This window comes from Pungitius pungitius, chromosome 18 (genome assembly GCF_949316345.1).
Source record: "Pungitius pungitius chromosome 18, fPunPun2.1, whole genome shotgun sequence".
In the NCBI taxonomy this organism is placed as follows: domain Eukaryota; kingdom Metazoa; phylum Chordata; class Actinopteri; order Perciformes; family Gasterosteidae; genus Pungitius; species Pungitius pungitius.
This window is the reverse complement of record NC_084917.1, coordinates 13,587,192-13,609,725: the sequence shown is the minus strand read 5'-3', so window position 1 is coordinate 13,609,725 and position 22,534 is coordinate 13,587,192. Positions and strand designations below refer to the sequence as shown.

The following is a 22,534-nucleotide window of genomic DNA, read 5'->3' as shown; positions in this document are numbered from 1 at the left end:
AAATAAAATGTATTATTAATAAAAGATTCTCCAAAATAAAAGTATTTTTTCCAACATACAACATGAGTTATATGAAGATGTAACCTCTGATTTAACTGATTTAAAAACCCCAAGACTCGATTCTGTGAAGCCGTGTTGAGGCAATCACTGGAGATGATGTGATTTCACTGAAGCTGCACTCGTGACGGAGGAGCTAAAGGTTCGCAAAGGAGGCCTCTGATGATCCCATCAGAGCAGAGACGATTAGAGTGCAAACAATACGCTGTCTTATCCCCGTTTGGTTTTATGAATGAATGCAGACACCCCGTGATCGGTTCCGGCCAATCAGCAGCTCGCAAGCCTGCAGCTCTGCAGCAACAAGAGGTCACTCCGCACGCGTGGAGAGGAGACGGAGAGAAGAGCAGCCTGCAGCACCTCCACACGAGTCCTCCACGCGCACAAACAGAAGCTCCGAAGGAAGAAAAGGGGGGCGCGCCTCGTGATTTTTTTTTTCTTCCCCCACGACAGACGCGCGCCATGCCGCTGAAGAACACCGTGGCGGTGGAGAGACGCGTGGACCTGGCCTCGCTCTTCTGCATGATCGGGCGCCACGGTCCCGCCGTGGCTCTGGCCGTCGTAGCGGTGGTGTCGGTGCTGGCGGGTCTCGTCATCTACCGGACCGTGAGGGGGAAGCGGAGGAAGGCCGCCGCGGCGGCGGCGGCGGCGGTTGCGGCCAACGCTGACGGCGGCGCGGAGGGAGACGTGCCGGTGATCCGGGAGTCAACAGGTAAAACGAAATGATAAAAGCAGATCGAGGACGAACGGAGTGTTCGGTGTTGCCCTTTGGATGGTTCCAGCGCTGAGGAATAGCGTGCTCGTGCTCCTGTCACAATTCATGACGCCAGGACGTCAGCGCGGTTCCGCATGGACCATCAGGACGTGCTACAGAAGCCTTCATGCTCTACAAGCCGTGTTCCTACGTGGATGTCTAAATTGTGTGCACATGTTGAGTTGGCTGTCACAAACAAACAGTTTAATCATAGTTCGATCATAGAATATGGTAAAGATTAAAATGCCAGAAAGTACAATGGGTTTGTGGTAAATTTAAGTAATATATGTCCAAAAGGAAAATAAATTACGCATTTTATACTTTGAGGGCGTTTTATTTAAGGGATTGCTCTGCTGGCACAAAGGTTAAACTGAAAAACACACCCCACAGTCCAACAAACAAACAAATTACTGTCACTGATTGTATTGATTACTGTGCATGTGGTTAGATACTCTGTTGTTTTGTCGCTTAAGGAATCCTTAAGTTAGTCAAATATTATCAATCATATTGACCGAAAACCTTTAATGCACATTCTCTCAGGTCATTTATTCGCTTGTTTTTAGGTATAACACACTTTTTCGTTGTTGAAAGATATTATTGTCTAATATTTAACCTGTATTTATATCTTCTGATAGACGTGAATGATGAGGGCTCGTCAGACGTGAAGGAGGATGTAGATCTGATTCCGAGTGATCTCCGAGTCAGGCACCGTCGCGCTGCTGCTGAACAGACATCTGCTCCATATCGCCCCGCTGAGAATGACGTCCGAGCACCAGGCGTTGACCACGCTGCCTCATACGGCATGGAGGGGGACTCTCGCTGCGCAGACTTCCATAGAAGCTACTCGAGGGACCCTAAACCGACGAATTCTGACAAGCCAAAGCAGAGAAAGGAGGTAAGCAGCCAGTTGTCCCTGTTTGAGGTGATACTCAAGCAACAGACAAAGTTAAACGTCCTCCTTCGCAGTCAGTCCATTGGAGAGGCGGATTTTGTTACTTATTTTATACAGAGCCAGTAATATTTCCAAATTGGTCTGAACTATTTCTTTAAGTAGTTGGAGAACCGACCCCGTGGAATATTTCCCCCTCGTCTACATTTACCCTTCCAACCTCATTCCCCTTGTAAATTCAGACTAGCACAGAAGACTTTCAATCTTTTATGTATGTACTGTCAGACAAAGACTTTGAGATATGAAACGTTTCATCCGTGTGTCTAGGTGTCAACAACAGAATCCCAAGATGCTGAGGGCGGGACCACGGAAAAGGATGTTATTGACGAGACACCCAGACAAGAAGATAACTTTCAGCCCCTTGGGGTTAGTGGTTGGAACGAAGATGGTGGTCTAGATGGTGACGAAGACCACTTGGACAAACGTTCAGCCGTCAAATTGGACGCCACCTCTACACAGTTCAACGAGCACGTCTTTGAGATTGAACAAAAGGGGGGAGACAGTCTTGTGTGTGACGACAAGGTCGGCGTTCTTTATAATGGAGCCAATCAGGCAGAAGACAAAATGCTGTCCGGTGGCAGCAATATTGCCTGCAAAGAAGAACAAGATGGTTTGAGTGTGGCAGTCAGCTCTGCTCCCAACGGTTTGAGCTCACCCATTACGGCCGATAACCATGATGGCGGTCTTTCAGGTTCCTCAGTTTTGGCAGAATGTGCGGATTTGTCATTGGATTGCCAACCACAGAAAGATAATACAACTCCGTCTCTTGATGAAGATGAAAACCAGCCAGAATGCGTCAGAAATGGCCCAGCTGTGACTGACCAAGTGAACTACCCTCATGTTCAATCTTCCTACCAAGACCAACAAAGCATCCAAACGGAGCGAGTACAAGATGCTGATACAGATACAGCTGTGAATGAACCTTTGGCAATAACTGAAAATCTGTGTAGTCCACACCTGAAAGCCATACATGAAGACAAACCAATCGGCGTTGTTGAAAAGGAGACTGTGCTTGATTCTGCAGCTGCTGGCGATAAAACTAGTTGCACTGCACTTGTAATGTCTGAAGTATCTGATCCTGACCCACAGTCCTTCCCCTTAGACCCACAAGGTGACCAAGCCAAAAATTATAGTGACGATTTTACATCCGCTCCCGACATGCATCCCCACTTCTGTCAAGTTGACGCGCCGTCTTTTGAGCAGTTTGAGCTGAGGGATATTGACATGTCATATGCTGCCGTGGGGAAAGAGAGTGGAATTTCAAGCCTGGCCGTCAGCCCTGATGCCTTTAACGAGTATGACGTGATGGTTGAAAATATGATGGTATCTGCGGGACAGACGGAGGCTCAGTATGGTCTCTATGCCGACGATGCAGCGGTAGAAGAGGATACGGCCGCTATGGTGCTCAGGCCTGACTCGTCGCATTGCTACCAGCCAGCTATCAGTGAGTGCGAAGCCTCGACTTTAAATGAATCCTTCCTATCAGAGGAGGACATGTTTGGCCGAGATATTGAGGAGAGTTACTGCAGTGCGATTGATCAGTTCGCGGCGCAGATTGCAGACAGCGTTACCTGCTTCGCAAAAAAACCACCAGGCCTGAAAGCTGCTGTCCAGAGTGAAGAGAAGATTGCGGGAGGAAATGTTAAAATGAAAGTGGCTATAAAAGGGGACGAAGAGGACTATGAAAAGACTGAAATTAGTATTATGGAGGCAACTATGGACCATAATGAATGGATCATGGATAATAACTACCAAGCCTTTCCCTGGATGACTCCAAACGTCCCATCTTCTGCCCACGACGATACAAAAACCTACCAGCTTCCCTCTGAAGGGTTTCAGTTCACCTCTGCTGTAGTAGACACCACTTGTACGGACGCATCCGATATTCCACCTGCTGCCAAAGTCCAACCGGCTGGCACTCTTTCCCTCGTCGACCAACACGCAGAAAATATCAGAAATGTCGTGGCGGTCCAGAATGTGGACGTGACCTTTAGCATCCATTATATCACGCAATCGCCCAACCAGACGGTGGCTGTCACGGGAGACCGATGGGAGCTGGGGAACTGGAAGGGGTTTGTCCCGCTACAGGGAGTGGAGGACGGGCACTGGGCCACGGTGGTCCGCCTGCCCTCGGAGAGCCACGTCGAGTGGAAGTTTGTGGTGGTGGAGAAGGGCCAGGTGTGCCGCTGGGAGGAGTGTGGCAACCGCCTCCTGGACACGGGCTGCAGAGACCGACTGCTGGTGCACGAATGTTGGGCACGCTTGTGAGGCGAGAGAAGGAAGCTGTGGCATCGTGTCCTGAACCAGATCGCCAAGTTTGTTTATCCACACGAGGATCCAATGGATCGCTACTCAAACGTACGTCCTAGCGATGGTTTGGTAACTGTACGGGTCATCAAGAGGATTCATGTGTTTGGTAGTCAAGGTTAGATGATTATTGTTCTTTCACCAGGCCCCTGGACGTATGTTGACCTGCACATTTCCAAGACCACAATAGCTGGGATAAACTACATCTAATGGGGATTTTTCTGAGACTGACAGCTGGTGATTAAGCTGATCTTTAAGGGAAGTCAAAAGACAATCATTACTTGGAAGAACTTTTTTTACTTTATATGGTTGTATCTATAATTATGCAAATCGTATCTTTTTGAGAAACGGTCACTTAATGTAAGTGTAAATGAGAACAAATGCACATAGTTCACTTTTACTACAGCAATAATGTAAGCAATAACTGGTTTACTGGTGCAGGTATTCTAAACTGTGATATAGTTGTAATGTTAATGCTGCTTGAATCTCCTGGGACTGTGCATGCAATTGTCCCTGTGTTCTAGGAATGTCTTTTTCTTTTTTTTTTTTCTTTCAATGAATGTGCTGTAATGGATCTAAAACAGCTTTTCTAGCTATCATTTGTTTCATTGCCACTATAATCAGGTTTCTCACAGAATGTTGTTTATTTTCTAATAATCTCTGTCACATTTTTGTTTCAGGTGATAATTGGTGCCTGCTATGGTCTCTGTATCTCAGATCATGGCAGTATCTTATGCAAAATGAAGGTTATATTGCTCTTTTATGTGATTGAGGTGGAGTTGGTTACCAAATAAATAAATCTTTTAAGTAAGTAATACATGGGCTTTTAGTGTGTTTATGTATTTTGATTGAATGACTGGATGATCTTAGGTAATTGGGAGAATTTGGTTCCAACATGCGTTAAAGTGGGAGTTTCACAAATACCTAGTAACAAATACTCCCCTGCTGTGAATGTACTCAAGTTGTTAAATTAAATTGATCTCCACTCCAAATTATTTCGTTGTATTAAATCTTAACCAGGCAGCCCCTATTGAGGTCATGTTGTCTGGTTCTCTGAATCATTAACTGCTGTTGCAATGAACAAACAGACCCACTCACCACTGTGGGTAATTGTTAAGTAACACAAACAACTAAATCTTTCTAAGTTTCTGTAATACGGACTTTGTTCCTAATCCATCTGGCTCAGAGGGGGCTCATGCAGAGAAAGCGCCGTGCAGAGGGGTGACTTCACCGCGTCTGAAGAGCGGGTGCTCATCATCTCGCACGTACGCTCGCACAAGTGCAATGTTTAGCCAGACCTATAAATGATGAATGTGCACTGCAGGGAACGGCAGGGTTTTTGAGAGGTTATTTCAGAGGATAAAAGCCCAGAATGTAAGCAGTAATGAGGGGAGTGGAAGATGCACCACAGGAAGACATTTCTAAATGACATGTTAATGCTCCATGAGCTGTGCACAAGGCAAATTAAGCCAACAAGTAAGTTCTAATTATTTTAGTATTCTAAAGCAAAAACGGTACGAATCAGACCGCTAACCACATGTAGATGAGACCGATTCCTGCTGCAGTCTCTCATGAAAACCCTCCCCCACATCCAAAACGAGGCCTTTTGGATTCTTGCATCACACAGGGGTCAAAGGGAATCTGTCCAGGCGTGGGATGCGTGATTTCTTCTAAAAAAAAAAAAAACAGCAATTGAGGGAACATTTGCCCCCCAGTGCAGAGAGCCAAATGTAACAAAACATGAAGTCTTTATTTACACTGACGGCCTTGGATCTAAGGGATTCCTTCTTTCCCAGGAAGCTGGTGCTGACCCCAACGTGGCCGCCTGCGACCATGAGACGTGGTTGTGCAGCGAGTAAATGCAGCACATTAGTGCTAATGTGTCAGCAGGGTGCGCGAGCCGTTCTAAGGTTGAAGGTAATCCTTTATTTAGACATGAGCCTCTGACACGCTTATAGATTTCTCTCTCTTTGCATGTCCCTCTTTATCTCACACAGACATTCACAAATGACATTTGGCCGATCATTTAAACGGTTAGAGCAATGTTTGAACCCTGATAAGTCTAAGTCTTAACGCTGAGTACAGCTCTTCACATGCCCACCCAGGTTGTCTGGAGGGTAGCCTGCCTTATAATCAACACCTGTAAAGGTTAGTCAGCTGTTGTCCCCCTGTCTCACTGTGACAGCTAACCACGGGAGGTAAATGATTGTTTGTCCACTTCTGAAAAGTAAAGGCAACGCTGAAGTGCCTCAAACGTGCCGTTCTCCTAACGGCCATCAGGGGGCGAGACGTCTCGTTGTATAGCAGTCCATGAGAAAATGGCTCTATTTCTCTTGATTCATTCCCTTAGTATATGTAGTAAACAGGGATGTATGGTCTATATCTATAGTTTCGAGTCTTCTTCAATACAACATGATTAAATCATTTAGTATTAAATGTTGCATTTAGAGCATACAAAATAAAATATGATATGCTCCGGGGCGGGGCTACCTTTTGATTGGCAGGTTGCTACCAGAGCTGCATAACTCATCTGTACCTCATCAGCAGTCCAAATACGGTCACTCCAAAAAAACAAGATGACCAAATCCATCATGACGACTGTCAGTATGACATACTTGAGTCCTCAAAGCTTCAGTCCACAAACCAATGGGTGTGGTGTGACATGTCCACTTCATGTCTATGCAATGTGCCTCAGACATTATAAAAGAAAAGTACTGACAATATGAAAGCATCTTTAGTTACGATGTCTTTTTTTCTGTGAACATGTGATGATTCTAAATAGAATTGTTACCTGAAGCCTCAGCTTCTGCAGAGTGTCACAACGAGCCACGGCTCAAAACGGATCCCACCTGGCCACTTTGTTTCACTCTCACTGATCTCATTTACTTTGAGTGTATAAGGTGTACGAACCCAATGAGCACTCAGCTCTCAAAAGCCGACAGAGACAGATGGCAGCTTGGCCAATTCCTTCAGGAGTTGGTGGCGACCCAAATTGTTGAAATAAAGTAAATGAATGACCTCAATTTCAAACACGGCTCCAAACCGATTGCTTCTCCTTTGTTAGAAGTTAAAATTGATTCCATGGTTAATGCTTAAGAGTCGGGCAAAAGACAGTACTGCTGGACCAGCAGCCTATTCTGTGGGTGAATCAGGCAAACAAGACGCATGCGAGCCAGAGGGACGAGCAGGTCAGGTTGTGAAACTAACAAAATGACAAAGGGCCTCATGTTGAGAGTGAGGTTCCATGAACACGGAACATTGTGAGACTCACAGTGGTCCTCACAAGGCTGAGTTGGAACGCTCATGTGTGAAATTCTCTTGAAGTCAAGTCTGCTGTCTCCCCTTACAGAAACCAACCAATCGCAGCGGGCCACAGTTTTCCACTTGAACTTTGACCCTAGGGACATGAATCAACATTTAGCATGCATATGATTGCTCACTGTGCTTTGACTTTTTACTCATGGAACCATAAATATCAGTCTATTAATACCATAAAGAATTTAACTGATCTCTTTTTTTGTCATTGCTCTGACAGGCTTCTTCTTACAATGAAATGTGGCCAAAATGATCACATTTCTGGGTAATCAGAAACAAATCAGGTAATCAGATTAAATGATAAAGCCATTGGTTGTGCCACACAGGCAGGCTATTTATAGAGCATTGCCAGCTTCGTTCATGTACTGTGGGATCTTTCAGTGACCTTCACCGGTGACCTCGGTGCCTGCAGACTGTGCTGTTTGGCCAGAAAGAGAAGGAGCAAGCTTTTTCACCCCTGTGCGGAATCACAGTCTGCAAAGTGTATGACTTGATGAACATTTCAAACGATATCATTGCAACGTCATTTTCAGGGTTTCCTCCGCCTTTATTTCAGCTTTTTTTCATACCTGTCATAAACCTTTACAGTCATGAACTGTGCTATTTAAAAGAAGGTTTTTGTGGATCCGTGCCATGGGAAAGCCCCTCCACCGGGAACTGCATTGCCGGCAGTCCGGGAGGACACTGCAGTTGTGGGTTAAATGCAGTGTGTGCAGACGTAACAGTGTAGGTTGCACGTATGAGCGCGCAACAGAGAGACTAAAGTGCATGCAGCCGCATGTATAATGCAAACAAATCTGGACGGTTGAAGCTTTCTGAAAGAGTCTGTTATTAAATATTTAAAATAATCAGACGTTCTTGTCCTTCATATACAGATTCTAACATCAGTTCAGTTCATTATTATGTTATTATTAGTATAACCTGATCTTACTGGACGTAAAGGGAGCTTCACAATGATCCAATCAACATCCTCTAGTGGACTGTTTGGAGTATTTGGATGTACTTAGCACCTGTATCATTGTAGTGACTGTCATGATCTCAATGGAGGCTCCGGTGTGATTTTGAATCTTGGAAACCATCTTTGGACGTCATTATAAGATATGAGGTGTAAGATTATCGAGTCAAGCAATCAAGGCTCAATCAAGTAATGTTTTTTATTTGCAGATGATCTCCCGTGTGGAAAGAGTTACAGTACACAATGAACACACAATGGCAAAATATGTGGTTGGACTGAAAAAAAAGGAGATTTTATGAATAATATGTGCTGCATTTTCCCTTGTACGAGACTTTAACCATCACTGTACCTTCATGATGCTGATGCTCAGTGGCGGGCCGTGCATTTCCCACCTAGGCCTTCATTAATGTCCTCAACTACCTGAATTAATTCTCTTGACACACTCATGATGACACCATTGCTCTATAAACTTCACATTAAAGCTGAAAATATCTTTGCAAGAATATCTCTAAAACCCCATCAGCCAAACTCTATTTTGCTGGTAGATCTACACAAATTTGCTCGTTCAGGTCGCCACAGGGTCATCCGGTTCAGTTGGCGAGCTCTGCTAAGCCTCGCCTCTTATGAGTGTGTATCCAATCAAAAGAAGTGCGCATGCTAACGTTACTGAATGCCCGGGATCGCAACCTCCATATCTGACTGGTTAACATCATAGGTTCATCTTAGTTCACTTTGAGCCACAGGCACTGTTGGTCCTGAAGGCCTAAGAGCAGGTCTCTTCCACCCAGCTAACACATGACTGAAATATGATAAAGGCTCACATAAAGGCCCAGAATGTATACAACTATGAATTGATATTGTGATAGTGATACTGCAGGGAAGCCCTTGCACCGCTCATATGGAGACAAGCCTACCCCGGCCCCCTTCTTTAAAAATCAGTTACACATCTCTGCATAGGTGACAAAAATATTGGAAAAACAATGTTATTCCTAATTAGGGTTGGGTATCGAGAATCGAGAATCGATTGGAATCGAAACTAGCTTTGCGATTTACCCGGTATCGTTCAAAAGTTTAAAATTCGATTCCTAGTTTCGATTCTCAGTCCGCCGGCGCGACCGGAAATAGAAACCGCTGAACACCAACGAAAAGCGTCTACCGGAAGTGTTGGCGTAACAGCGCGATCGAACATGTCTAGCGTGCGTCGGCGGTCCTAAGTGTGGTTACACTTCTCGAAACAAACCGAAAACTCGGCAAAAAACTCCCGTTTGTTGTGAATTTGTGACGCATCAGACCAGCGCGCGCGGGTGCCGGGTGGCCCGAGCGGAGCGGTCCTATCTGTTAAAATGAGCGGTGAGGCTGGCGCTGCAAAGAAAAAAAAAGGTTGTGCTAGCCCTCCCCGCGTCGACCGCCAGCAGCCCCCCGTCAGCGAAAGTGTCCCCGATTTGAGGTTGGGAGAGTTGCGTGCCCCCCTCCGTGTGCCCCGTGTTTGACGCGCTGCCTCTTCCTCTGATTCCAAGGGTTCGTTTTTGTGAGGTTTCAAAAATAAAGCTCTCTGGAGGAAAGTGTACCCCTGTTAAAATATATTCATAATTTATAATGTTTATACAATATTCAAGTTCATAGTTTGATATTTATTTTGTAGTTGAAAACAGCCCTGTTAGAAATTCATAGTAAAGTTAATAAAAATAATTAATATTGATGGAGAAGGTCAGACTATTTTCTTCAGAAAGACCCTTGGTTAGCTAGCTCATTTAAAATATCTTAAACTTAAACTTTTTTGACCCTGCCTCTTAAAAGAATCGGAATCGAGAATCGCTGGGAACCGGAATCGAAACCAGGAATCGAAATCGGAATCGGAATCGCTCAAATTCAAACGATACCCAACCCTATTCCTAATGCAGAGGAATAATTATAAACAATGTTTATGTCAATTTTCATGCATACATAAAAACAACATCATGAAAATAGGTTCATTTTAGTTGTTTTTTAAGCACCCTGCGTATTGACAGTTCACTTGAAGAAAAACAAACAATTAAAAAAGGTACAAAATGCAACATTGTGTTGCAGGCAGTGTGGTGATACCAGTGGCAACCTTTTACATTCATTGAAAGCTCACTTTCTTATAAAATGACAACAATTTCCGCGGTCATGACAGAGTATCTTCTTGTCGTGTCTGATTTGATCATCTTTTAGCCTGCACCAAATGTTTCCGGCCATTTCCTAAAGCTCATCAGAAGTCTGACCCCTCCAGGTTGCTTATGTTTCTGGTAATACCACTAATGTGCACTTTATAGCAATCTCTATGATGAGTATCCTTCCTGTTAGTAGAGACAGTAAAACTAACTCTCGTTCAAGGTCGTGTTAAAGCCTGAAATGTGTGAGTCAGCTGTTGAACTGTTTGTCTTTGGTGAGACTCATTCTCTGTAAGCAAATGTCCGCAAATTAACCGCACCGGAAAACCAACGGTTATTGGAAATTTCGAATGTGTTATGTAAGCAATTGAAAAGCATCCGAGTGAGTTGATTGTCGTGTATGAGGTCTTTTACGGTCGTGTGTGCTTTCAACTTGGACATCATCACAGGGGTATCCCTCCATTAGTTAAAAACAAACGTGGGCGGATGTCAGACTAGGATTTGCCAGTAAACCGATGTAAAACGATTGGCCCTCACTGTGGCCCCGCGGCGGCCTGGGGGCTCCGCGGCTCCTCCGCGAGGGTGCGGTAGTGCTGCGGCTGACTCTGAGCCAGGGCAGAGTCCGTCTGCGTGAACACCACCGGTCGGCTCCTCAGCGGCATCTTCAGCAGGAACCTCCGAGACGTCACCAGGTCCCCGAAGCCCTGCGCGTGCGAGAAGGCGTAGCCGGAGCGCCGCGTGCTGATGCGCCGGGCGGGCGGGCGGCGAGGAGCCGGCGCCGGCAGCGCCTCCTTCCGCACCGTATGTCTCACCTGGAGGGAGCACGAGGCTGTGACGTGGACTTCTTAACGCTACGGTACTGTACTATTATGTGACCTTAACTATTATAAAGATGTATACAATATTTAAATATACATAACAACCAACTAAGTCCATTACAGTATTCATTTTAAAAGTGTGTTTAAATATGAATACAAATTCAAGTTAAGGGTTTCTAGCTGCTAGCTACTGAATATGTCAGTAATATTATGCTAAGGCTAACAAGATGCTAACTGGTTTACTCTTCCGTTTACTTTAACGACTTCATTCAGAAAAAGTAAAAGTAAGACCGACCGTCTTCTTTAACAAACAAACTATTATTATTATTATTATATAGGGGAAGGAGGGGGGTAGTTATAATGGTTGGGGAAACGCTGAACAATATTCAAACCCCAAGAGCCTGTTTCCTCTTGCCCATGTTGGCCACCCTTCTCTCATCCCTTTATCATTGCTGCCTCTGTATTCAATACATATGACGTGGCTAAATTGGAATGTGAGGGATAATGTGGGAATCTGAAGGGCCGTAATATTGTCATGCTCGATCACTTTTCATTTATCGATGGTAGAAACCACTCCGGCGTTGTGTGTGTGTCACCTTGTCGTTGACGGTGGGCCGAAGCTGAATGAGAACGAAGCGGAAAGCCACCACGGGCAGAATACACAGGAGCGACGTCAGGAAGATGGTGAGCCAGACGTTGGGCTGGTTCAGGGAGTTCCTCGCCGTGCCTGGTCAGTAACAATCACATGGTCAAGGCATTTATTACATATCACATGGCTTTTCCTAAACGAAGAGACAGTGTCGTTTGTTGTGATTCACTCACCGACGAAGGGGAAGGAGGAGGTGAAGATGAGGAACATGCCGTTGCTGTACATGGTTAACGTGATGGCAAAGTAAGCGGCCAGGCTGCCCCACACAAAGAAGTGGTTCACTGCCGTCCAGTAGTTGGTGTCCAGACACAACTACAGAAAAACGCAGAAGCACTTTCCTTTTCTTAATCTAGCCGTCAATCATCACTCACAATATGTGTTTAAGGGGCGGGTTCTGTGAATAAAAATCCATCGAAGAATACATGGAAGCGTGATACAGACACGTGTGTCGCTCCTTGGCCTCCCCCCACCTGTATGTTCATCACGATGAGAAGACAGGTCTGCGCCAGCAGGGCGAAGGACTGGTAGTCGGCGATGTCTTTGCCGTCGTCCCGGACCGTGTCCTGCATGGCGGCCCACGGGATGAAGAAGAGGATGAGGGAGCTGTAGCAGCTGTGCATCATGCAGCGGACAAAGGCTTTCTTGCTGAAGTACAGGTTGAGCTGGCCCGGAGCGTACAGCTGAGGGTACTGAAAACTCCAGCGGTCGTTGACATCCTGCAGGCGCAGAGGGAGCGAAGGGGACAGCCCAGGGGACAGAGGTTTCTCACACCGATAAATATGATATCAAACAAATGAAAATGTGGAATTTGAACATCTCCCCATGGTGCATACCTGGTCAAAGAGGCTCATGCCGAGGACAGGAAGTGCTGTGTAAACCATGTTGTACAAGGTGATGAACCACTCGTCATACACGGTCTATGAACAAGAATAACAAGCAGGACGTTGGACATGTCAGCACAGTATTTACTACATTTACTACACATGTAATGGTTGAACGGGGAACATCGTTGCAAACTTTCTGTTTTGTGCTGTTCATCTCCCGACTAATTCCCATAGCCTTTATCTGACAAGTGACATGTCCCATTGGTTTGAAGTCTTCAGTTCTGGGTTTTGACCTTTGCTATTTTTTAGCAACCAATAGTTGACATGAGTGGGTGGAGCTAAGTAACATCGTTTTCTGTTCCTAACCTTACATTCGTTCATAAAGTCATTGTGTATTTAAAATTTCCAAATGATTTGATATTGGCATGTTATTATGAATGGAATCTGTTTACAAATCACAATATGCACTATTCTATACAATTATGTACAACAACAGGCCCCTCACCTGAGCAGAGAAGCCACAGAAGAAGGCGTACCAGAAATGCACAAAGGTGAAGGTGAAGTTCTTGTAAAAGAAATATCCCAGGAACTTGCACATGCGCAGGTAGGACCAGCGGCCGTGAACCAGCAGGAGGCGCTGAAGGTATCGGAACTGTGCGAAGGAGAAGTCGCTGGAGAGGACCGCCTGCATGCCCTCCTGACCGCTGATACCAACGCCGATATGAGCAGCTGGAGGCCGGAAAGAGAGCGAAGACACAAGAGTCCACGTAGTGAGTAACAATAGCTTCAATTGCTTCTTCTGCTCGTGTGACCCCTGAGACCAACGCGCCGCTCACCCTTGATCATGCTGACGTCGTTGGCGCCGTCGCCGATGGCCAGAGTGACGGCCTGCTTGTATTTCTTGACCAGCTGAACCACCTGGGCCTTCTGCAGAGGGGTGACGCGGCAGCAGATCACGGTCTGACACATGCAGGCAGTCCTCAGCAGCTCCAGCTGCAAGTCCTTCTCCAGTCCAAAGGCCTGAGGACCCAAACGGACCATGAGGTCATGTCTCAGGGCCACACATCTCAACCACACTCACTACAGGTCCTCTCCATACTGGTAGGAATACGGAAGCTTCTAGTGAAGATTTAAGTGATCCTTCATTTCATTTGTAGGCCTAAAAGAAGCTTGGTTTTAAAATAGCATAATGAGGCTGTAAAATATCAATATCAAGCATTTTCTCCATTGTACATTGTGATGATTGTTCCAGTAAGGCAACTTCCACCAGAACCAACAAAAAGGGAAAGAAAAGGTCTGGCTCAACAACATGCAAAGATAAAAGGGGACAACAAATCTGGCTGAAAAAGACTTCTTACCAGACTGTGGCCATTTATAATTAGGCCGTAGTCTCCATCAACCTTCTCGTCCTCCACTCTCTCCGTCTTCTGGAGCCAGAACAGGCCGGCTCGAGCCTTGATCAGAGTGGGCTCCTCCTCTGCTTGGGGACACATTGTCCTCCTGGCCTTCCTGAAGACAGAAGGACACGGGGAGGTCGGCTGAGTCAAACAAAGCTTTCATGAACTTTACCTCCAAAATAAAGAGTTGAAACTTAAAGGAAATGTTTAACTTAAACACATTATGAGACAAAAGTAATTTGCGAACATTTAAAACAGGAGGCCAGCGATGTCTTCTTCTGTGGACCTCTTTCTTCGACTTTCCTTTTGTGTCCCCATCATTTACTCCACGTGCTGCAGTATCAATGCTGCTATGTATCAAGACCTTGGGGTGGTTTTAAAGTATTTCCCCTTGTAGTATATACATATATTTATCTAAAGTAAGCAACCAAACCTTCTTAAGGTTTGACATTGAATTGCTATTCTGTTCCACTATTTAACCAGCTTGACTGTGCAATATATAAACATTTGCTTACTACATGCCAGAGTCAAGGACTGGATCACAAATATAACATTCATATCTCCGATCAGGTCTTTTTGCCCCCGATGGTTATGACCGATTATTGATGATGCATATTGTCCCATACTGATCTCTTTGTTCTTTAATTAAAGCAGCGAATCTACAAGGCTACAAACTATTCCTATCCAACCACCGTTGGAAAAATCCTTCAAAAGTTTAAAATTTGATTATTTTACTTTACTTCCGTTTTTTTGTTGTTGTACAAACACGCAATTTAAATGTTGTATGTATGTATGTTATGGAAAGTCATTTTGTGCTTTTAATTCAGTCTTGATTTAAAGACTTTCAGTGAACAAGTAGAGTCAAAAACATGAAGTATTTTGTCATGTAATACTAAACATTTTAACGTTGTAAAACAACCTCCTAAATAATAATATTTCCTGTCAGCACGCACATGGTGTGTTATTTCGAAGGACTCACTGTAGCTCTTCTTTGACTCCTTCGGCCGTGTTGGCAGCCACAACAAAGATCTCCTTCATCTCCTCTCTCAGCATGTTGCAGGAATAGCCGATGTTCTCCGCCGTCTCTGTTCAAACAACGTAGACTCTCAAAAGTCACTGTGACAGGAGCCGCTCCGTGCCTCTGGTTAGTCTACCCTGTTGACTAGATCAACTGTGAGAGAACAAACTATTACTGGATGTGGACACTAACCCTGTTTATCCCCAGTTAACACCCAGATCTTGATGTCAGCTTTGGCCAGCTGTTCAATGGTCTGTGGCACGCCGTCCTGCAGCTTGTCCTCCACAGCTGTCGCTCCCAACAGCTAAAAAACGGTGGTCAGTAAGAAACGATTCATTTTTAAAGCTCATGCTCTTTATCTAGCAGAATTAAAACATGAATAAATACATCATTTGAAATGAACCAATGCTTAATCTGCAGTTAAATCAGCATATGAGATATGTTTGTTGGTCGGAGTCAGGGTTTCATCATTAATGATTTAACGCTATTGCAGGATATACGGTAAATTAAATCCATTTTCCAAATGAGCAGACAACTCGAGCACAAAGCAGGAGAGAGAGTCGGTCAAACAGTGTTCAGCAGCTGGACCAACCATCAGGTCTTTCTCTATCTCCTCATAAAGCTCATCCAGCCTCTCCTCTCGCCCCTCCATAGCGGTGCTGGCCTCATGGTGGCGCAGTTTCCACTCATCCATGTAGCCCTCATCCAGGTCCTTGTAGGCCAGGACCAGCGTGCGCAGGCCGTCTCCCGCGTACTCCTGTTCCCGTCAGACGGATGGAAAACTCACTGACTAACCTCCGGCTTTGTCATACTGCGGTGGACACACGGGGAGAACATAACTCACGTTGAGGTGGGTGGTGGTCACTTCCTTGAGTTTGTTGCAGGACGGGTGCAGCCTTTCATAGATGATGGTGTCTGCTCCTTTGCAGAACAGGGTCAGCTTGCCCTCGGGGCTACGCACTGGAAGTCATGGTGGAAGTTGTGAGGCGACACGCAGCATCACTTTCATGACAGGCCAACATGGATTTAAAGGAATCCATGCAAACAATGCTCTTTATCTTTATTTTTATTTCTAATTTTATCTTATCTCCTCTTACTTACTAACCCATAGCTTTAGCGTACTAACCCATAGCATATATTTGATCATACTTTTATTTTTATCTTATTGCTGCACTATGTTGTCATTATTGTTCTGTCTTCCGTCATGCACCAACCGCCAAGACAATTTCCATGTATGTCCAACATATTATGGGAATAAACGTTTCCTGATTCCTGATTCCTCCTCCTAGTTAAACACACGTCCATCTCAGTTCTCAGATCCTAACGTCCTTGAATGCACCAATTGGGGTTGTAGAAATTGTAACTTTCACCATGTGATTGTGGCGAGGGATGCACCGATCCAACGGTCATTGCTGATATGAATACAGTGACCTCGAGTGTTTTATTGATAACCTGTCTGCCTAGTGAAAGTGAGAAGAATTTAATCTGAAAGATGGATCCTGTGGTCACGATGACGGCTCCCTCTATTTGAGGTAGTACAGACATTGGTGTAGCCTAGAACATAACCATGGAGGCAACAACTCTTTTTGTATAAAATAACTTCCTTCCTTCTCTCCTAAACCTCTTCAGAGGTTACAGAAAAACACCGGTTACAGGTTACAAAGACCCCACACTGCAGCTCCGCTGTCGCTCACCTATGACCGACATCCTCTTGCGTACATTATTGAAGTCAAGGACGGCCAGTAGTTCATAGACGACCTTTCTGCCCATCTCCATGGCCGTGATGCTCTCCGGTGTGCGCGAGCGGAACACAAAGCCAAAGTTCCTGGCTGCGGTCACCAGAGCGCCCTCGTCAGGAGACTGGGCCTGATAGTAGAGCTCGCCTGCCAGGGGACCGGGGCAAAGGAGGAGGGAAGGAGAAAAAGTGTTGTGTCACTGCCACCAATGGGCCGAGCTCTATTCAGATGTGACGTCCGCAGTGTGGTTCCTCTGTTCTGGAGGACACTCACCCTCCTTCTTTTCCTCGGGCATGACTGTGTGGCACAGAGCCAGCAGGCGGAAGAAGGTCTGGGCCTCCGGGTTTCCCTCTCTCACCGTCTCCTCCAAACTGTGGTCGTGAAACGAGAACTTTGGATCGGCCAGCTTGTTCCAGGAGAAGTCCACCTTCTCGGTTTTCTGCAGGGCGAAAGAAGCAGACTAATTAGTTGAATTGACACTTCATAGACACATAATCCCCAAAATATACAACAGAACTAGTCTTGTTTCACCTCTGTTATTTCCACTCTTTGTCCGGAGAAGTCAAACAGCTCCCCTGAATAACGCAGAGATGCATTCCAAAGTGAATCATTCATCCCACGCCGGCGTGTCCACTCACCGAGACGCCGTCTGTCAGCTCACCGTAAGCTTTGCCATTGATGGAGCACTTGTTGAAAGTCATGATGTTCTGCGTCAGGGTGCCCGTCTTGTCGCTGAAGATGTATTTGATCTGGCCCAGCTCCTCGTTGAGCGTGGTGGTCCTCGCCTGGGCAGGCGTGTCGTTCTTGGGGTAATACATCTTCCTGTCCCAGTCTATGTAGAAGCTGTTCCCCAGACGGATGATCTCCACACTGACACGGACGCACATGGGGGGGGGGGGAGAGAGCGTGACAACAGGACTCTGAACTCACGTTGCTTTGTGATGCCTCTGCTGGGACGCACCTGACGTAAAGGGAAATGGGCACCATGGTGTTGAGGACGATGACGTAGGACCAGAAGGAGAGAAAGGAAGAGAGGGCGGCGTTGACCCCTTGCTCAAGGGGGAGGAAGATTGTGAACACCGAGCCCTCCTTCACCTCCCAGATTCCGTTGCCGATGGCCAGAACGCTGCACATAAACGCCAGAAAGCCAAAGATCTGAGAATGGAGACATCACATGCCGGAATATTTACAAAAAGTCAGCACTGAGAGAACAACCGAAAACACTTGTGAACATATTGTGTATATTCCTCTGCACATGTGAGCTCAGGTGTATTTGTGTGGCCGTGGGCACATGACACTCACACACAACACCAGGACGTTCATCAGGTGATCAATGCTGGTCCGTTTGAATGTCGTCTTTCCACTGTTCTGCATCAGCTTGGTGTCGGGACCTGGATTCCATCACATGTCAATTTAGTGACAATCATGCAGATGGACAGAGACACGTTTTCATCATTTGAAAAGGTGTCTAAAGGGGAGCTCTATTTATCTGGTGTGATTTACATTTTTGAAAGTTGTAATATAACAAACTCAGTGACTAACAAGCTGAAAAGTGCCTGGCGGCTTGTTGCAAATTACTGTAGATAATTTGATTGAATATTTGAAGCGCATTCTAATGTTCATCAAATTCAGCTTGTAGTTGCTCTAAAAATATCTCTTTTTTTTCTTTCGGATTCGTTTAGGTTCAATATGTTTTTTTTCCTCTTACTTCAATGGCCTCAAATATCACTCAAAGGTTCCAGCGTTAGCACATTAAATGCTAACTGAACCCAAGTTGGTCATTTACCGACAAATGAATGGCAGAGAATGGCAGATTGGAGCTAAAGTAGAGTTAATAATCTTAAACCATTACTCGTCATTATCACAATTTCATTCATTCTTATTCAATGCCGTATTTTGATGTTGTGGAAATATCGGCCTTCTTTAGACAATCCCCCCCCTTCCTCACAGCCTCCGTAGGGCCCCTGCAGACTCGAGTGGAACTTCATCCGTGCAGTTATTGTGGGGCCCCCGTGACCAATATTCCGATCAGCTCTTTACCTCCAAAGATGACAACACCGAAGCACCAGTCGGTGTTCCTCACAGTGCACCCCCTGAGCAGCACCTTGTCGTTGTCCAAAGAGTAGGTTTGTCCGTCCAGGGAGAGGGTTCCTCTGAACTTGTCCAAGCGGTTGTTGGGAGGCTCGCACCGCACTTCACCTGAGAGCGAGAGATATCGGAACACCGCTAACGTTAATGGGGCAAATGGAAATGACATTTCAATTGTTCTTACCAGCATTTTAATGAAAATAATTCTGACATCTGGGAAAGCAGTTGGATATCCAGTATGACTGCTGGGATACTCAGTAACAAATGAAAGTAAAGTGTCCCCTCTTCACCCTTGAAGGCAGCCAGTGCGTGGATGTGGTCCCCCATCTCTCCGGTGACAGTCAGGGCCTGTTTCACCTTCAGATTGGTTTCCCTGGGGGAGACACCAAGAGGACATGAGAGGGACCCGACTGAAGGGGACAAGTGTGAGACATAAGCCGCCGTGCACGCGTGCACACCTCACCCGTCCAACTCAGCCGTTTCCACGTAGACCAGGTTGAGAGGCTCACTGCTGGACAGCAGCAGGAGGTCCGCCTTGGGAAGTAAGCAAGGGGAATTCACACGGCCATCGGCAAAGGCAAAAGTCCCAGAGTGCTTCACTAAACGCTAGGTGGACGTACACGGAGGACATCCGGGGCCAAATCACAGCGTTGGTTTACCCAAGCGCCAGTCGGAACAGGTACATTTTGAGCTGGTTTGTGAACAAAATCACAAACTCGGCGAGCCGGAGGGGTGCAGGCAGAGCATTCCACAGCGAGAGCGTGTTGGATGGATCAATTTATCACAGTTGACCTGAGAGCGCGGCATGAAAATAGGGACAAATTGGTTCAGCAGCATCTGCTGGAGACCAAAAAGTGGGACTTTTAAAGATTGCGCTGTAAGATGCGGCGAACCAATAGGGTGATCTGAGTATGCCAGTACCTTAATATTTGTCCTAATCACTAACTTTATTGTCTTGGGCTCAGGGGCCCTTGTTGTTATCAATGAAAGTGTAGGTGCTGTAACAATCTTTATTGCGGCCTTGCCATACTCACTGTGACAAACTGATTGTTCTCCAGCTTGATTATGTCTCCGACCTGAACATTCATCCACTTCTCACTCCTCAGTCTGCCAGAAGAAATAAAAACACACCACGAGATCACAACACTGCAGAAAGCACCACACACACATGAGCTCTTGGAGAATATTTGTACTTTTATGATTTAACACATAGCTCGGAGGACTCACTCTCCATCAATGAGGACGTTCACCATGCGGTTATTCACCTGCTTGTCACTTCTGTGCCTGTTCTACTCGTTTGAAACGGGACAAAACAGTGAGAGGACTTTGGTTAAATTTGCATGTTTGGATAACTTTCCGTCTCAGTGTTTTCAGCGGAATCCCCTGCGAGGCGCCTTGTTTCAATGAAGACCCACTTAGATGGATTTCCTTCTTACTATGTCATCGCTGGCGTCTTTCACTGCCGTTATGGACAGCACCAGGATGAGAGGGACGGCCGTGGTGAACCAGGACAGGGAGGAGACTTGCGGGATTAGCTGTCAATGGAACAGAACGCACACAGTTTAATACCATGCACCTTTCAAATATAAATCTCTTATTACACGTGCATGAAGTATAATCTGGAAGCAAAATACTGTTAGGTCAAAGTCCAACCCCGGTTATATGTGATCCCCTCTGACTACGTGTGTGAGGAACAGCTCACGTGGACACGCATCACGGATCGTAGTATCTACCTGGAGGAGCATGAGGGACAGGAAGTAGGCGTTGGCGAGCCTCCGGAACTGCTCGAAGAGGTTCAGTGGCAGGAAGGTGAATAGACTGTATTTGGAGGTAGTGATGGCGTTGTCCTGCAGAAAGAGGGAGGGGACAGATGAACAGTGCTCAAAAAAGGACCACGGGCCGTTGACCCGTCTGAACTTGCATACTTACGGCATAGTGGTAAGACAGGTTGAAAGGTCGGTCATTCCCTCGAAAGCGCCTCTCCTCCTCTGGGACAAAGTAGAACAGACGGAGAGTGATGGAGCCGCTTTACTTCAACGCGCAGTGTGTAGCGAGTCCACCGCGTTCTAGACACACGATGCCAGAGGACCAGAAGGACTTTGTGGATCGTGTATGAAGTGTCAGCGCCACATCTCACCGATCTTTTGCTCTTCCCCACACAAGGGGCCAAAGTACGATGTTACCGACCCCATCTTCAGCTCGGCATGTCCATGTATCGCGTCTAGAGAAAGAACATTTTGTTCAGTAATCACAGAGCTCAATAGCGAGCGAAGCCAAGAGCCATTTCTTCAATGCTGGGCCGAAAAAAAGAGCGCAGCTGAAAGGGAGAAACCGACAGAAGTGTGTGAGGGAACAAGTTCCTTTATTGAGGGTCTGGGTTCCCACCCTGGTTTGCTGTTACCGCAATAAAAAAATCAAACTGAGGCATGGCGAGGGTTTATGTCAGGCAACATCCTTTAGACCCTTTGTTTATCTGCAGAGCTGTAAATGCACGGAGGCACTCCCTTCTCCACCCTTTGCACCAGGCCACGGAGGGAAATCACCACAAAGATCAAGATAGTGAAATAACCGTTCAACTTGCTCAGAATGCTCTTTGAATTCGTTGAGTTTTTCTCTTTTGAGTACCAAAAAAAAAACGAACTGGAAGATGCAAAATGTCTCCAGTGAAAGCCATACCAATAAAAACTGAAGAAAGTGGAAGTGGAACTCGGTGGCTGATTCCCGCCCTCAATATACAGCAACTCATTTCCCTGTGCTCTGTCTCTACATAATAGAAGTGTATGTCGTCCATGAAAAAGAAGATTAAATATCCAGCATTTAGTCACGATTACGCTCAGTGTATCCTGATCCGTCTCTGTGGATAGTTCAGACCAGTAAACCCGAGAGGGTTCTGGTCGGCCACTATTCACTCACTCGCACACTGATGACATTGAAAACAAAGAGGCCCGGACTTTGATTTCTGAATGTGTCTCACACAACAAAAGATGCCCCCCCCCCCAGCTAAAGGTACACCCGTTTCCCCAATATCTGCAAAACAAACAAAAAACCAGCCACATACCTCAAAACAGAAGAGAAGCGACTTCCTGTCCCCAGTCCTGCACGCTAAAGCGGAGCCGGAAACACGGGGCCTCTGAGGGACAAAATAGAGACAAATGTAAATCCTTCCTTTTCTTCTGCCTCAGGTGAAGTAAATCCAGCCCCCTCCCTCTTCCTCCCAGTCTGTGCTCTGTCTGGACGTCCAGGCACCAGCGGAGAACAGGGCTGCACCGGGGGCCTCGGGCGGGATGAAAGACGCGCGGGATGAGCGACAGGTGAAGCGGCGTGGTGGTGATAGAGAGGCGCCTACAGGGGATAGGTTTCAGGTCGAAGCAGGAAGAGCGCCCCCGCCCCCCAACTATGAGGCCTAATAGCTCAGGGTTTAAGCAAACAGTGCAGCGCTCTTTGGACCTGGAGGAGTGGAAGGGGGCTGTAAAACACAACGCACAGGTGCACCGCCTCGGCCAATCAGGGAGCAGCGCAGAGGCCTTTTGTCTGGTCG

General features: G+C 46.2%; 2 protein-coding genes across 2 annotated transcripts; one reads left to right on the top strand and one right to left on the bottom strand.

The window, feature by feature from the left end:
• Nucleotides 1-249: 249 nt before the first annotated feature.
• On the top strand, nt 250-5,156 carry stbd1 (starch binding domain 1). Its single transcript, XM_037485100.2, has 3 exons — nt 250-766; nt 1,444-1,703; nt 2,025-5,156. Exons 1-3 carry the CDS (start codon nt 286-288, stop codon nt 4,023-4,025), a joined length of 2,742 nt encoding a protein of 913 aa, XP_037340997.2. The 5' UTR covers nt 250-285; the 3' UTR covers nt 4,026-5,156.
• Nucleotides 5,157-8,518: 3,362 nt separating this feature from the next.
• LOC119226889 (phospholipid-transporting ATPase ID-like) lies at nt 8,519-22,403 on the bottom strand. The gene is made up of 28 exons (XM_037485244.2): nt 22,055-22,403; nt 21,134-21,217; nt 20,926-20,984; nt 20,730-20,843; nt 20,433-20,531; nt 20,224-20,285; nt 20,031-20,103; nt 19,460-19,530; nt 19,287-19,369; nt 18,949-19,107; nt 18,211-18,299; nt 17,870-18,063; nt 17,570-17,778; nt 17,440-17,483; nt 17,182-17,347; nt 16,867-17,055; nt 16,017-16,132; nt 15,765-15,929; nt 15,365-15,476; nt 15,134-15,239; nt 14,116-14,266; nt 13,594-13,777; nt 13,263-13,486; nt 12,767-12,850; nt 12,404-12,649; nt 12,107-12,245; nt 11,881-12,011; nt 8,519-11,278 (listed from the first exon to the last, which is right to left on the bottom strand). Exons 2-28 carry the CDS (start codon nt 21,186-21,188, stop codon nt 11,000-11,002), a joined length of 3,603 nt encoding a protein of 1,200 aa, XP_037341141.2. The 5' UTR covers nt 21,189-21,217; nt 22,055-22,403; the 3' UTR covers nt 8,519-10,999.
• Nucleotides 22,404-22,534: the final 131 nt, after the last annotated feature.